At 39.6% G+C, this 14,655-nt stretch overlaps 1 protein-coding gene across 1 annotated transcript in view; it reads left to right on the top strand.

Moving 5' to 3' along the window:
• LOC128703158 (uncharacterized) overlaps positions 1-14,431 on the top strand; it is a 65,209-nt gene extending 50,778 nt beyond the window's left edge. Inside the window, exons 4-5 of the mRNA XM_070103326.1 lie at positions 9,981-10,120; positions 12,697-14,431. Coding sequence (XP_069959427.1) covers positions 9,981-10,120; positions 12,697-13,540 — 984 coding nt within the window. The 3' untranslated portion in view covers positions 13,541-14,431. The remainder of the gene's footprint in view (positions 1-9,980; positions 10,121-12,696) is intronic.
• The last annotated feature ends 224 nt before the right edge of the window (positions 14,432-14,655 follow it).

The following is a 14,655-nucleotide window of genomic DNA, read 5'->3' as shown; positions in this document are numbered from 1 at the left end:
TCTATTTTTAATTTGTATTTTTATATTACTAGTTTATACCTAGTTGTACTTTAGTTCATTCCAGCACAACACACAGACAACATCAACTTCATTATGTGTAGTAGTGACTATACTCTACATGATCAAAATACTCTAGCTATATACTTGTCCAAACTTCCAACCACTACAGATATCAGTAGTAGAACTCAACACACAACTCAGGATATAAATAACCATAATTTTAAACCTAGAAGATGATTGATCACGTTGACCCTGATCTAAACCTCCATAATCTGACACCCAATCAAAACCTATTGGAAAGTAACTGCCTTTATTACACAGCAACACAAGCCAGCACTATCCTAAACAATGCTAAAAGTCTATCAGTACTTAACTACAACATCAGGTCCTTAAGCAAACACTATGATGACCTCCTAGCACTCCTTGAATCACTAAAGACACCCTTCTCCTGCATTATTCTTACTGAGACCTGGCTTAAGCAGGACACAATAGATATCTACCCTCTACCAGGATACACAGCAATTCACAACTGCAGAACAAACCAAGTTGGGGGTGGTATTGCAATCTATTACTCTAACCAATTATCTTGTCTTAGCACCACTTGCTTTAGTGATGAATATGGGGAATACATTTTTGCTAATTTTACTGTAAAAAACCTTAAGACGCCTATAACAATCGGTGCCATTTACCGGATACCTCACACAAACATCCCAAATTTCAGTGAGAAATTAAAGTCACTAATAACAAACAGACAAATGAATAAGCACCACCTTCTCTTAGCTGGAGACTTCAACATCAACCTTGGCTTACTAGATGATCAGCCTGTAACTGATTTCATCAACAATATGAACAACACACTTCTCATACCAACAATAACTAAACCAACCAGGCTCACTGAGACAAGTGCAACCATAATAGACCACATATGGACCAATATACTAGCCCCCCTTAAATCAGGGATAATCACAGATAGCACTACAGACCACTACCCTACCTTCCTCCTGACAAACATTAGTAAACCACCACTTGAATACAACAAAGTCTCATTTAGACTCCATGACGAGGCCTCAGTAAGGAAGTTCACAGCTGACCTAGAGACTGTTGATTGGCCTACAGAATTCTCCAAGGCCAATGGTATTGATGACTGGACAGACATCTTTCTTAACAAATTACTTAGACTATACAACATTGTCCTATAAAAACAAAACAGATCACAAACAAACGGCTTGGTTGCCCATGGCTAACCAGCACCATTCTGAAATCCATAGACAAGAAACACCAATATGAAAAGCAATATAGACAGGGCTTAATACACAAAGATACTCTTAAACACTATTCATCAGCTCTCACCAAAGTAATAAAAAAAGCCAAACAACTATACTACTCCAGTAGATTCACAGACACTAGAGGAGATATAAAAAAGACCTGGAAAACACTCTCTCAGATTCTAGGGACCCACAAACTGAGAAAAACCAAGAATATTGTCCTAACTAAACCTAATGAAACACCACTACATCCCACTGACACAGCTAACAAGATAAACGACTTCTTCTCAAACATAGGATCTAATCTCGCCAGTAAAATCCCACATACCAATGCCCATGCCGGGGACTACCTAGATGGTAATTTCCCTAATTCCTTCTATCTTGCACCAACTGAGCCCACGGAAGTCATTGGGATCATAAAGTCACTTAAAAATAACTCGGGGAATCTGTCTCATGTCCCACCATTACTGTACAAGCGAGCGGCCCATGTCCTTTCGCAGGCTATTTCATTACTTTTTAACAAGTCAATAGAGACTAGCACCTTCCCGAAACTACTCAAGATGGCAAGGGTTACACCAATACATAAAGGTGGTGACCCTACAGACTTAAACAACTATAGGCCAATATCTAACTTACCATTGCTATCCAAAATCTTTGAGAAACTCGTGTACAAGAGACTGTATTCATTTATAACGGCTCAAAACATACTCAACCCCTGCCAGTTTGGATTCAGGAAAAATAAAAGCACTAATGATGCAATCATAAAAATGATAGATCTGCTTTACACAGCATTGGAAAATAAGGAATATCCACTAGGAATTTTTATTGACCTAAGAAAAGCTTTTGACACAGTAAACCACCAAATCCTACTCCACAAACTTGACCACTACGGTATAAGAGGCCATGCGCTTGCTTATTTCAAATCTTACATTACTAATAGGTATCAGTACGTCACCATTAAAGACACAGCATCAGGAACACGGCCACTTGATACTGGAGTTCCGCAGGGAAGTGTCCTTGGTCCCCTGCTCTTCCTCATATACATCAATGACCTTCCAAACGTATCCCAACACCTGAAACCCATTCTCTTTGCTGATGACACGACTTATGTCATCTCTCACCCTAATCTTGCCACCCTCAACACCATTGTGAATGAGGAGCTGATTAAAATATCGACTTGGATGACAGCCAATAAACTTATACGCTTAACACTGACAAAACTTACTATATTATGTTTGGTAGCAGAGCAGGAGATGCACAAATTAACATTAAGATTGACAACACTCTAATTACCAGAAATAATGGGGGAAAATTCCTAGGCTTATACCTTGACAACAACCTGAATTTCAGCACCCATATCCAGCATATAGCCAAAAAAGTATCCAAAACGGTTGGGATCCTCTCCAAGATACGATACTACGTGCCGCAAAATGCCCTTCTCACACTATACCACTCACTTATTTATCCATACCTCACCTATGCTATTTGTGCTTGGGGATCAGCTGCAGCAACACACCTAAAGCCAATAATAACCCAACAAAAAGCTGCAGTAAGAATAATCACTAAATCCCATCCCTGGCAGCACACCCCCCCACTCTTCAAAGATCTAAACTTACTCCCAGTTCAGTACATCCACACTTACTACTGTGCAATCTATATCTACAGGGCCTTAAACTCTAATATCAACCTTGACCTAAAACGCTTTCTTGATAGTTGTGACAGAACCCACAGGCATAACACCAGACACAAACATCTCTACGACATTCCCCGTGTCCGACTAAACCTTTACAAAAATTCAATGTATGTCAAAGGCCCTAAAATCTGGAATACCCTACCTGAGAACTCTAGAACTGCAGACACATTCATCACCTTCAAAACTACCATTAGAAAACATCTTATCTCCCTGATACACCCCGTCAACTAACTACACGAATACCACCTGGTGGTTCACACTTACACTCGCTCACTCATTTGACCATAAACAGAAATATTAATCTCAGTCTTAAAATAATGAATCCTGTGATACTCCAATACAGAAACTATATACTGTGCCAAAACAAAAGCATTCACATTGCTAAACTCATAAACTAGTATTTAGTCACTTAGCCATAATACCAACTTACCTCATAATTTGTAATATTTTACAATTAAGAATAAAACTAAGTATGCCCGAAATGCCTAGCCATGCTAAGCGTTCTAGTGGTACACTCTGTAATTACAATTTTACTACATGTAAACCAAACAATAACCAAATTTCTGTAAACTCAGCATTGTAATCCTTGAACATTAAAATGGTATAAAATACCGACAGGTTGTTAGGTAAGACACATATGCAACAGTTAGGTATCTTTATTATGAAACGTTTCGCCTACACAGTAGGCTTCATCAGTCAAGTACAGAAAAGTTGATAGAAGCAGAAGATACTTGAAGACGATGTAATCAGTCCATCACCCTGATTACATCGTCTTCAAGTATCTTCTGCTTCTATCAACTTTTCTGTACTTGACTGAAGAAGCCTACTGTGTAGGCGAAACGTTTCATAATAAAGATACCTAACTGTTGCATATGTGTCTTACCTAACATTGTAATCCTTATAGAGAATAAACTTTGAAGTGCTCTCAAAAGATTCCCTCCCATCCCCTTTGTGCAATAACCCAACATTCAACTTCCAATAACCCCAGAAATGCTTTGGCAATCTCTCCCAATCCAAGTCTACCAGAACCCCTCTATGATCAGAGAAGCTCACATTCAATAAACAAAAGCTGCTTACCCTCACCCCCCAAGAAACCTAGATTCGATCCAGCCTCGCCGCATAATCACGCCTAATGAACGTATGCATGACCCCACCCACCTCCTCCCCTCCCACGTCCACTACATTCACACCTCGCAACAGATCCCCTAAATACACCGAGAAAAAAGCCCTTCCTCTAGGATCTACGTCCTTACGGGGAACAATACAGTTCCAATCACCTAGAATCGTTACGACTGGCAGCGATCTTAAATGGTAAACAAGGACATCCCTAAAGAACCTATTTTTGACACTCATGTCTCCTTCCGCAGGCCCGTACACCCCTATGAAACCCACTTGAACCCAACCCCATGCGCCATCCACCCAAACCACCCGCCCCTCCTCCCCCACCTCACATCTTTGCAGAGAAAACGGGCTAGCTTCTTTAATTAACAATGCCACACCACCTTTCAATCGTGCAGAACAACCCATGTACACATCGTATCCATCAATCATTAACTCTCCCAATGATTTATAATTGTGTTCTTGCAGGAACACGACGTCAGGTACATATCTCTTTAAAAATACCTTCAGACTCTTACATTTATCTACTGACTTCAACCCATTAATATTTAAAGTAATACACTTGAAGGATTTAATGGAGGCTTGCCTTTAGACACCTTAATACTCTTAGATCCTAGACGAGCACCCTCCTCTCCCCCACATGCTCAACACTCTTTGTTCCACCCGTACCCCTACGGGGCACATCGTACCATGCTTTTTTCCCAGACCTTTGCCCAGGAGTCAAAACGTCATCACTATCGGTTATCACAGCAGCTCTCTTGCGAGAGCTACGATCTGCAACCATATCCTCCTCTAGACTGGTATCCCTGTGGACGTCCACTACTACAACCTGCTCTGCTTCCACACCACACGCGACCTGCACATTGGGGCCTCCTGCCCTTGCCTCTACACCCTCGTTTTCCAGCCCAGCATGGGTCATCGCAGACGCTGAAACGTCCAGCAATTCATGCAGAGCCTCCTGAATGGATGCCTCCATCACATCCTGAGCAATTGCAGAATCCTCCTCACCCATCGCCGACACCAAGCCTACGTCCTCTCCAACTCCAGGTAGGGTCACAGATGTAGAAGACAACTCTGTCTCCCTCTCTACCTCCTCACTCCATGTCTCCCATGCCAGAGACTCACGCTGCGTTGCCATAGTGTATGCTTGCTGCTTCGTTGCATCATCAGTCCTTGCATCATCCGTTGATCTACCTCATCGCATAGGACATTGTGCTGCGATGTGGTCATATGTCCCACATAGTCGACACGTACGCCTCTGACCCGTGTACATAACGAAGACTTGAGTACGGAAGTCCTCCATCACCACGTACGATGGTATAGGGTTCTTTAGAGACATTTTAAGGGAAAAAGACCCTTCCGGCATACCAACAAGCGGTCCATCACGCCAACGTCCCAGTGTTGCCAAATGTATCGTACCATACTTGGTACGATACATTTGGCGACGTTCCTTAAATCACTCTCATCAGCTTCAAAAGAAACATTACGCACCTTGATCCAAGTGTAAAACCGTGATACATCATGGAGGTGGACAGTAAAACCAGGGTTAACCGGCTTAACCACATCCTGGTACCTGGCCACCATATTTTCATAGGTGCTGCTCTGCCGGAATTTGACGAAAAGCCTTGAACTACCGTTCAACGACACGCCATAGAGCTCCTCATTTGCGATCCCATACGTGTCCCTTAATATCGCCGTCAACAAAAGATGGGTGTTCTGACTATTGAGCGATCCCTTCACAAGTTCAAGACAAACAGTGTTGACACGTCTACGTCCACCTTCCGCCATTATGAAAGTACTGAGGAAAACTGCACAGAAAACCAGCGACTGCGACTGCGCAGCCTGTCCACACAGCCCGAGAGCGATGAGGACAATGTCAGGATGAATTACAACAGTTGGATATGCTGAATGTTGAAGACAGAGTAAAACAACTGAAGCTAAATCATGTTTATAAAATTGCTCACAAACAGTGTCCAGAATACAGCAACAAACAACAAAATACCTTTCATCCGTGGACTGCTTGCAGAGGCAAAGGCAATGTTCGCGGCTTTCACTGAGACCCACATAAAGGATCACTTGGACAACGAAATATGGATCCCAGGTTACAACCTATACAGATGTGACAGAGTGAACAGGCAAAAGGGGGGGGGGGGTTGGCCTGTACATTGCAGAGTCACTTGTTTGCACAGAACTGCTTAATGCCTCAAATGATGTAGTGGAAGTTTTAGCAGTAAAGGTCGAGAACCAAAACCTAGTCATTGTGGTAGTCTACAAGCCTCCGGATGCAACATCCCAGCAATTCCAGGAACAGCTGTTAAAAATTGACCACTGTCTGAAAAATCTTCCAGCTCCTGCACCCAACATCTTGCTCCTGGGGGATTTCAACTTAAGGCACCTAAAATGGAGGAATATAGCAAATAATATTGTTGCAGTAATAACACCAGGAGGCAGCTCTGATGAAAACTCACACTCACACGAGCTTTTAAATCTCTGCACAAAATTCAATTTAAACCAGCAAATAATAGAGCCTACTAGACTGGAGAATACACTAGACCTCATCTTCACTAACAATGATGATCTGATAAGAAATGTCACCATATCAAAAACAATATACTCAGATCACAACATAATTGAGGTTCAGACATGTATGCGTGGAGCCCCAGACCGACATAATGAGACTAGTCACGAGGGAGCATTCACCAAATTCAACTTCAATAACAAAAACAAAAGTGGGACCAAGTAAACCAAGTCCTAACCGATATAAGCTGGGAAGATATACTAAGCAACACAGACCCCAACTTATGCCTAGAACAGATTAACTCGGTGGCACTCGATGTATGCACAAGGCTTATTCCTCTAAGAAAAAGGAGGAGTAGATGTAAAATAGAAAGAGACAGGCGCTCCCTTTACAGGCGACGGAAAAGAATAACAGAGCGGCTAAAAGAGGTCAATATATCTGAAATGCGTAGGGAGACACTGGTCAGAGAAATAGCAAGCATCAAACTTAAGCTAAAAGAATCCTTTAGGAGTCAGGAATCGCGGGAAGAACTAAAAGCCATAAATGAAATCGAAAGAAACCCAAAGTATTTCTTCTCCTATGCCAAATCAAAATCGAGAACAACGTCCAGTATTGGGCCCCTACTTAAACAAGATGGGTCCTACACAGATGACAGCAAGGAAATGAGTGAGCTACTCAAGTCCCAATATGACTCAGTTTTTAGCAAGCCGCTAACCAGACTGAGAGTCGAAGATCAAAATGAATTTTTTTATGAGAGAGCCACAAAATTTGATTAACACAAGCCTATCCGATGTTATCCTGACGCCAAATGACTTCGAACAGGCGATAAATGACATGCCCATGCACTCTGCCCCAGGGCCAGACTCATGGAACTCTGTGTTCATCAAGAACTGCAAGAAGCCCCTATCACGAGCCTTTTCCATCCTATGGAGAGGGAGCATGGACACGGGGGTCGTCCCACAGTTACTAAAAACAACAGACATAGCCCCACTCCACAAAGGGGGCAGTAAAGCAACAGCAAAGAACTACAGACCAATAGCACTAACATCCCATATCATAAAAATCTTTGAAAGGGTCCTAAGAAGCAAGATCACCATCCATCTAGAAACCCATCAGTTACACAACCCAGGGCAACATGGGTTTAGAACAGGTCGCTCCTGTCTGTCTCAACTATTGGATCACTACGACAAGGTCCTAAATGCACTAGAAGACAAAAAGAATGCAGATGTAATATATACAGACTTTGCAAAAGCCTTCGACAAGTGTGACCATGGCGTAATAGCGCACAAAATGCGTGCTAAAGGAATAACAGGAAAAGTCGGTCGATGGATCTATAATTTCCTCACTAACAGAACACAGAGAGTAGTCGTCAACAGAGTAAAGTCCGAGGCAGCTACGGTGAAAAGCTCTGTTCCACAAGGCACAGTACTCGCTCCCATCTTGTTCCTCATCCTCATATCCGACATAGACAAGGATGTCAGCCACAGCACCGTGTCTTCCTTTGCAGATGACACCCGAATCTGCATGACAGTGTCTTCCATTGCAGACACTGCAAAGCTCCAGGCGGACATCAACCAAATCTTTCAGTGGGCTGCAGAAAACAATATGAAGTTCAACGATGAGAAATTTCAATTACTCAGATATGGTAAACATGAGGAAATCAAATCTTCATCAGAGTACAAAACAAATTCTGGCCACAAAATAGAGCGAAACGCCAACGTCAAAGACCTGGGAGTGATCATGTCGGAGGATCTCACCTTGAAGGACCATAACATTGTATCAATCGCATCTGCTAGAAAAATGACAGGATGGATAATGAGAACCTTCAAAACTAGGGAGGCCAAGCCCATGATGACACTCTTCAGGTCACTTGTTCTATCTAGGCTGGAATATTGCTGCACACTAACAGCACCTTGCAAGGCAGGTGAAATTGCCGACCTAGAAAATGTACAGAGAACTTTCACGGCGCGCATAACGGAGATAAAACACCTCAATTACTGGAAGCGCTTGAGGTTCCTAAACCTGTATTCCCTGGAACGCAGGAGGGAGAGATACATGATTATATACACCTGGAAAATCCTAGAGGGACTAGTACCGAACTTGCACACGAAAATCACTCACTACGAAAGCAAAAGACTTGGCAGACGATGCACCATCCCCCAATGAAAAGCAGGGGTGTCACTAGCACGTTAAGAGACCATACAATAAGTGTCAGGGGCCCGAGACTGTTCAACTGCCTCCCAGCATACATAAGGGGGATTACCAACAGACCCCTGGCAGTCTTCAAGCTGGCACTGGACAGGCACCTAAAGTCAGTTCCTGATCAGCCGGGCTGTGGCTCATACGCTGGTTTGCGTGCAGCCAGCAGCAACAGCCTGGTTGATCAGGCTCTGATCCACCAGGAGGCGTGGTCACAGACCGGGCCGCGGGGGCGTTGACCCCCGGAACTCTCTCCAGGTAAACTCCAGGTAAATTTTGTCAAGGTTGGGAACCAAAGCAATCATAGTACTAGGGGGAAAGAACACAACTTTGTAGTAGCCACAGTCAGTGGCCAGGCTTCAAACACCTTTTATTGTACAGCAATAAAGGAATGGAACAGACTGCCCGTACATGTCAAAGCCAGTCATAGCATGAACCAGTTCAAGAAGAGTGCCAAAAGGTGTCTGGTGAATGTAGCTACAGAAAGGGAGGGGAATTATTTTATTTTTTTAGCTAACACAAGTGTAATTTTACCTTATTCCTAGTAATGACCTTATTCTTTAATGACCCTCGTGTAGTAGATAGTCTTTTTAGTATGATAATAAGATGTTATCTCCATTATAGAATAATAATAAGATATCACCTTTATATTATAACAATAAGGTAAAAGGACCCCAATAGAAATAAGTCACTCTGTCTGACTTTTTTGGGTTATCCCAGGTTCTCTACACATATACTGCTATGTATGATAATCTATATAACTATTTGTGTATACCTGAATAAACTTACTTACTTAGGACGAAGTCTACAGAGCGAAATGTGTATGTGTGTATCTGTATCTGCGTATCACACCTGTCCATGTTCACCTAGCACTAAGTAGGTACTTGGGTGTTAGTGGACTGGTGTGGGTGGCATCCTGGGGACAAAACTAACCTAACTTACGGGAAATGCTCTGCATAACCAGGAACTTTCTGTATAGTACGTCATTGATGTCAGCTATGGTCTGTATAAGTTGTATCATGTACTTGTAGAAATAAATATTATTATTATTATTATTATTATTATTATTATTATTATTATTATTGTTATTATTATTTTTGTTATCCTTTTATTATTATTATTATTATTCATACGGGTTAGAGCTGTCATATAATTGTAATAAGAGTACTGATGGTGTGTGGCACAGATGGTGTGTGTGTCGTCTGATGCTGTGTTGTGCTGTGACAGTATACCAGGGATGGGACGTGCAGCATTCTCACAGCTGCTGCATCACCCTAACCTCTCTCCAGCCTCAGAGATCTCTCTCTTCCACGCTCTCACTGCCTGGTATGTACAGTAGTGGTAGTAGTTAGTGTAGTGGTATTAGTGGTGGTTGTAGTAACATTTTAGATCAAATATATTTAATTGGATTAGGCTAAATTAAATTGCCCTTGTTATAATAAGGTTAGGTAAGTTTTCTAAGGTTCTTTTGGTACAAAATTATTAATTTTTACATTAACATAAATGAAAAAAATATGTATCTTTAAACATATAAGAGAAAATTTAAGGACTTAATTTAAACGACTTCTTGCTAATTGACCAGTTTGACGTATTATATATATATATATATATATATATATATATATATATATATATATATATATATATATATATATATATATATATATATATATATATATATATATATATATATATATATATATATATATATATATATATATATATATATATATATATATATATATATATATATATATATATATATATATATATATATATATATATATATATATATATATATATATATATATATATATATATATATATATATATATATATATATATATATATATATATATATATATATATATATATATATATATATATATATATATATATATATATATATATATATATATATATATATATATGAGTTTGAAGAAAATAACTCATTGCCTTTTCTAGATGTTTTAATTATTAAGGGTAATAATGAATTCAAATTTAAAATTTACAGAAAACATACAAATAACTGTTCCTATGTCCACTATTATTCTTCCCATCAAGATAGAGTTAAACTGTCTGTTTTCTCATCAATGTTTTTGAGAGGTTTACGTATTTGTAGTCCTGAGTTCATAGATGAAGAAATATCCAAAATTTATGAAATAGGTAATGATCTGAAATACCCAAGAAATGTAATTGAAATACTTTTAACAATCCAAAAAGGGACAACCAGCCTTATTCAACTAAAAATATGTTGGTTCTCCCTTACCATGAAAACTTGGTTGATATGCCTTCTCTTCTTAAGACTTTTAATATTAAAGTTGTATTTAAAAATCTTGATACAGTAAAAAAACTTTTGATAAAGAATTTCCCCCAAAATGCTGATGGATGTGTCTATAAGATTCCTTGTAAAATTTGCGATAAAGTTTATTACGGTCAAACTGGTAAAAATCTCGAACTAAGATTAAAACAATAATAAATATAGCATTAGAACTGGACAAGATTTTAATGCTCTATTTATTCATGTAAGAGATTTTATCCATCCAATTGATTTTCAAAAAGTTGAGAAAGTAGTATCAAGCAAGTCCATGGTCGACAGGAATACAGTGGACCCCCGGTTAACGATATTTTTTCACTCCAGAAGTATGTTCAGGTGCCAGTACTGACCGAATTTTTTCCCATAAGGAATATTGTGAAGTAGATTAGTCAATTTCAGACCCCCAAACATACACGTACAAACGCACTTACATAAATACACTTACATAATTGGTCGCATTTGGAGGTGATCGTTAAGCGGGGGTCCACTTATAATTGAATCTTGTTTCATAAAAAGCAGTTTTGACAATAATATGAATATTTCCTTAGGTTTATGTAAATTAGATTCATTTATAATTAATCAAATTTGGGAATAATTTAATAATACACTGGACAAATAATAAATTTTAAAATTCTTAATTCTTGGGTAGAATAGTTTGTTTGTGGGTTGTGTGAAGGACCTGTCTAGTTGGGCCAGCAGGCCTGCTGCAATGTTCCCTTTCTTATGAGTCGCGTGTCAGGTGTTGCTTTGTTGTGGGATGTGATAGTGAGGTGTGGGATAGACCCTTTATATGCCTTCCTTTGATGCATTACTTTCATTGTTCCTTGATAATGTGAGTAGTCACGAAAACGCTAGGAATTTCCCTATTCTTTCACAGTGGTTGTTTTGCATATACATGTATATATATATATATATATATATATATATATATATATATATATATATATATATATATATATATATATATATATATAATGTCGTGCCGAATATGTAAAACTGGTCAATTAGCAAGAACTCATTCAAAATTAAGACCTTTCTAAAATTTTCTCTTGTACGTTTAAAGATATATTTTTTCATTAGTGATAATGTAAAAAAAATTTAATTTTGCACCAAAAGAAACTTAGAAAACTTACCTAACCTTATTATAACAAGAACAATTTATTTTAGCCTAACCCAACTAAATATATTTTAGATTTGTTTACAATAATTTAATACTAAACAAACACAGTGAAATATATTTTTTTCGTTAGGTTCAAAATGATTTTGGCGAAATTATTGCATACACAAATTTTCACTTGTCCTATATGGCAAGATGAGCGTTGCTATTTAAGCCAAGATCGCAAGTTCTGCCTATTCGGCACGACATATATATATATATATAAATATATATATATATATATATATATATATATATATATATATATATATATATATATATATATATATATATATATATATATATATATATATATCCTTATTCATATTTTCTACTACCAGTAAAAGTTTTTATTATTTTTACATGAAGTTGTGCCAATATATATTTCTTTTATTTATATGTAGTTGTCATTAACTTTTTTTTGAGCAGGGGTCGAGCGCAAGTATTGAAGCAGGGTAAAGCAGGAGGACTCCGAAGCCAGCATTTACTTGCAGCGTCACCCACTCCAGGGGAGCACCCTGCCACCTGTCTAAGTCATAAGGTGAAGCAGTTTCTTCCCCAGGTGAAGGTGGGAGAAGGAGAGTCACCAGGAAACCATTGCCATGGGAGTGAAGTACAAAACACAGGTTACCTGGAGTCATCTAACCCTCCCAGGACGCCACAACGTGGAATAGATGACTCCATTGTCAGGGTCCTTCGTAGAGTGGTGGATGAATTCCTACCTTGCGTCCGCTTCCTTACAATGACCACTGATGAGTATGTACAACACGTTCTTCCCTCTGCTATATTAACCAGCGAGGAGAGTGTAGCAATACTCATGAACATCAGAGATATACCAAATGTTCCCCTGCCAAGCTTTGTTACCTCTCTGAGTAAATACAAGAGGAAGAACAAATTAAATTCCGCTAGTTTGTTAATTTGCCAACACCACCACACCAGAAATGATCAAGAAATTCTCCGAGATTTCAAAGTTCCCAAAACAATACATCTGACCCAAGTTACAGCTCCTGGAGTTACTAGTTTAACAGAGACGTCAGTCAAAATCTTCTCTGGAAGCAAGACAGTTACAGTGGGACGCTGGCAAGGAATAGGTTGTAAATTTGATCCGGCGGTTGAGTTAGAAGTTGGTGTAAGTTATTCAGTAGTGGTAGAGGGAGCTTATGGCCCCTGTGTAGGGTGTGAGTGCCGTGTGCTGAGTGACGCTGATGATATGCACTGCAGTGGTAAAACATTGACTCTCACACCGGTCTTTCTAGAATACTGGGACACTTAGGTACCTATTTTGGTACTAGGTAAACAGGGACAGCAGGTGTCTTAAGGAAACACGTCCTAATATTTTTACCCGTACCGGGGATCGACCCCCGGACCTTAGTGTGTGAGCTAAGTGCTCTCCCAACCCAGCTACGGGACACCTTACAAAAGTAGCCTGATGATTCACGTTGGCTGTGAAGAAATGTCTTCTATGTTGCATGCTTGCAATTGATATAGGAAATATATAATCAGTATATTTATAATTTATTCCCTATATCCATATATGATTAAAAAAGGCGAAGGTGCTATAAAGAAACCGGAGTCGAGGGTTTTATGTGCCGACTCCACAGTCCTGTAATTAAAATATCGTGTAGCAGTTAGGTATCTTTATTGATGAAATGTTTCACATGCACAGTAGCGTTCTTCAGTCATATACAGAGGCAGCAGGTGTAGTAGTTAAACGAAGATGATGTAATTAGTCCCTCAGCCTGGAGAAGAGTTCAGCTTCATGGTCTGGAACGATATCGTTCCAGGCTGAGGGACTGACCACCTCAAATACTATTTCTCTAAGATTGATTGACTTTTTTGTGTTATCCCAGGTTCTCTACACATATGCTGCTATGTATGATAATTCTATGTAACTGTATTTGTGTATACCTGAATAAACTTACTTACTTACTTACTTACTTACTTACTTTATCTTCATTACTACACCTGTTGCTTCTGTATTTGACTGAAGAAGTCTACTGTGTAGGCGAAACGTTTCAACAATAAAGAGACCCAACTGTCTTAATCATTATATAGGCTAGCCGTTGCTGGATGCCAAGGTATAACAGCCTGGTTGATCAGGCCCTGATCCACCATGAGGCCTGGTCACAGACCGGGCCGTGGGGGTGTTGACTCCCGAAACCCTCTCCAGGTATACCCTCTCCAGGTATACCCTCTCCAGGTATACCCTCTCCAGGTATACCCTCTCCAGGTATACCCTCTCCAGGTATACCCTCTCCAGGTATACCCTCTCCAGGTATACCCTCTCCAGGTATACCCTCTCCAGGTATACCCTCTCCAGGTATACCCTCTCCAGGTATACCTTCTCCAGGTATACCCTCTCCAGGTATACCCTTTCCAGGTATACCC

The sequence above is a fragment of the Cherax quadricarinatus genome, chromosome 85 (assembly GCF_038502225.1).
Source record: "Cherax quadricarinatus isolate ZL_2023a chromosome 85, ASM3850222v1, whole genome shotgun sequence".
Classification (NCBI taxonomy): Eukaryota; Metazoa; Arthropoda; class Malacostraca; order Decapoda; family Parastacidae; genus Cherax; species Cherax quadricarinatus.
The sequence above is the reverse complement of the archived record's forward strand: the minus strand, read 5'-3'. Positions and strand labels throughout refer to the sequence as shown.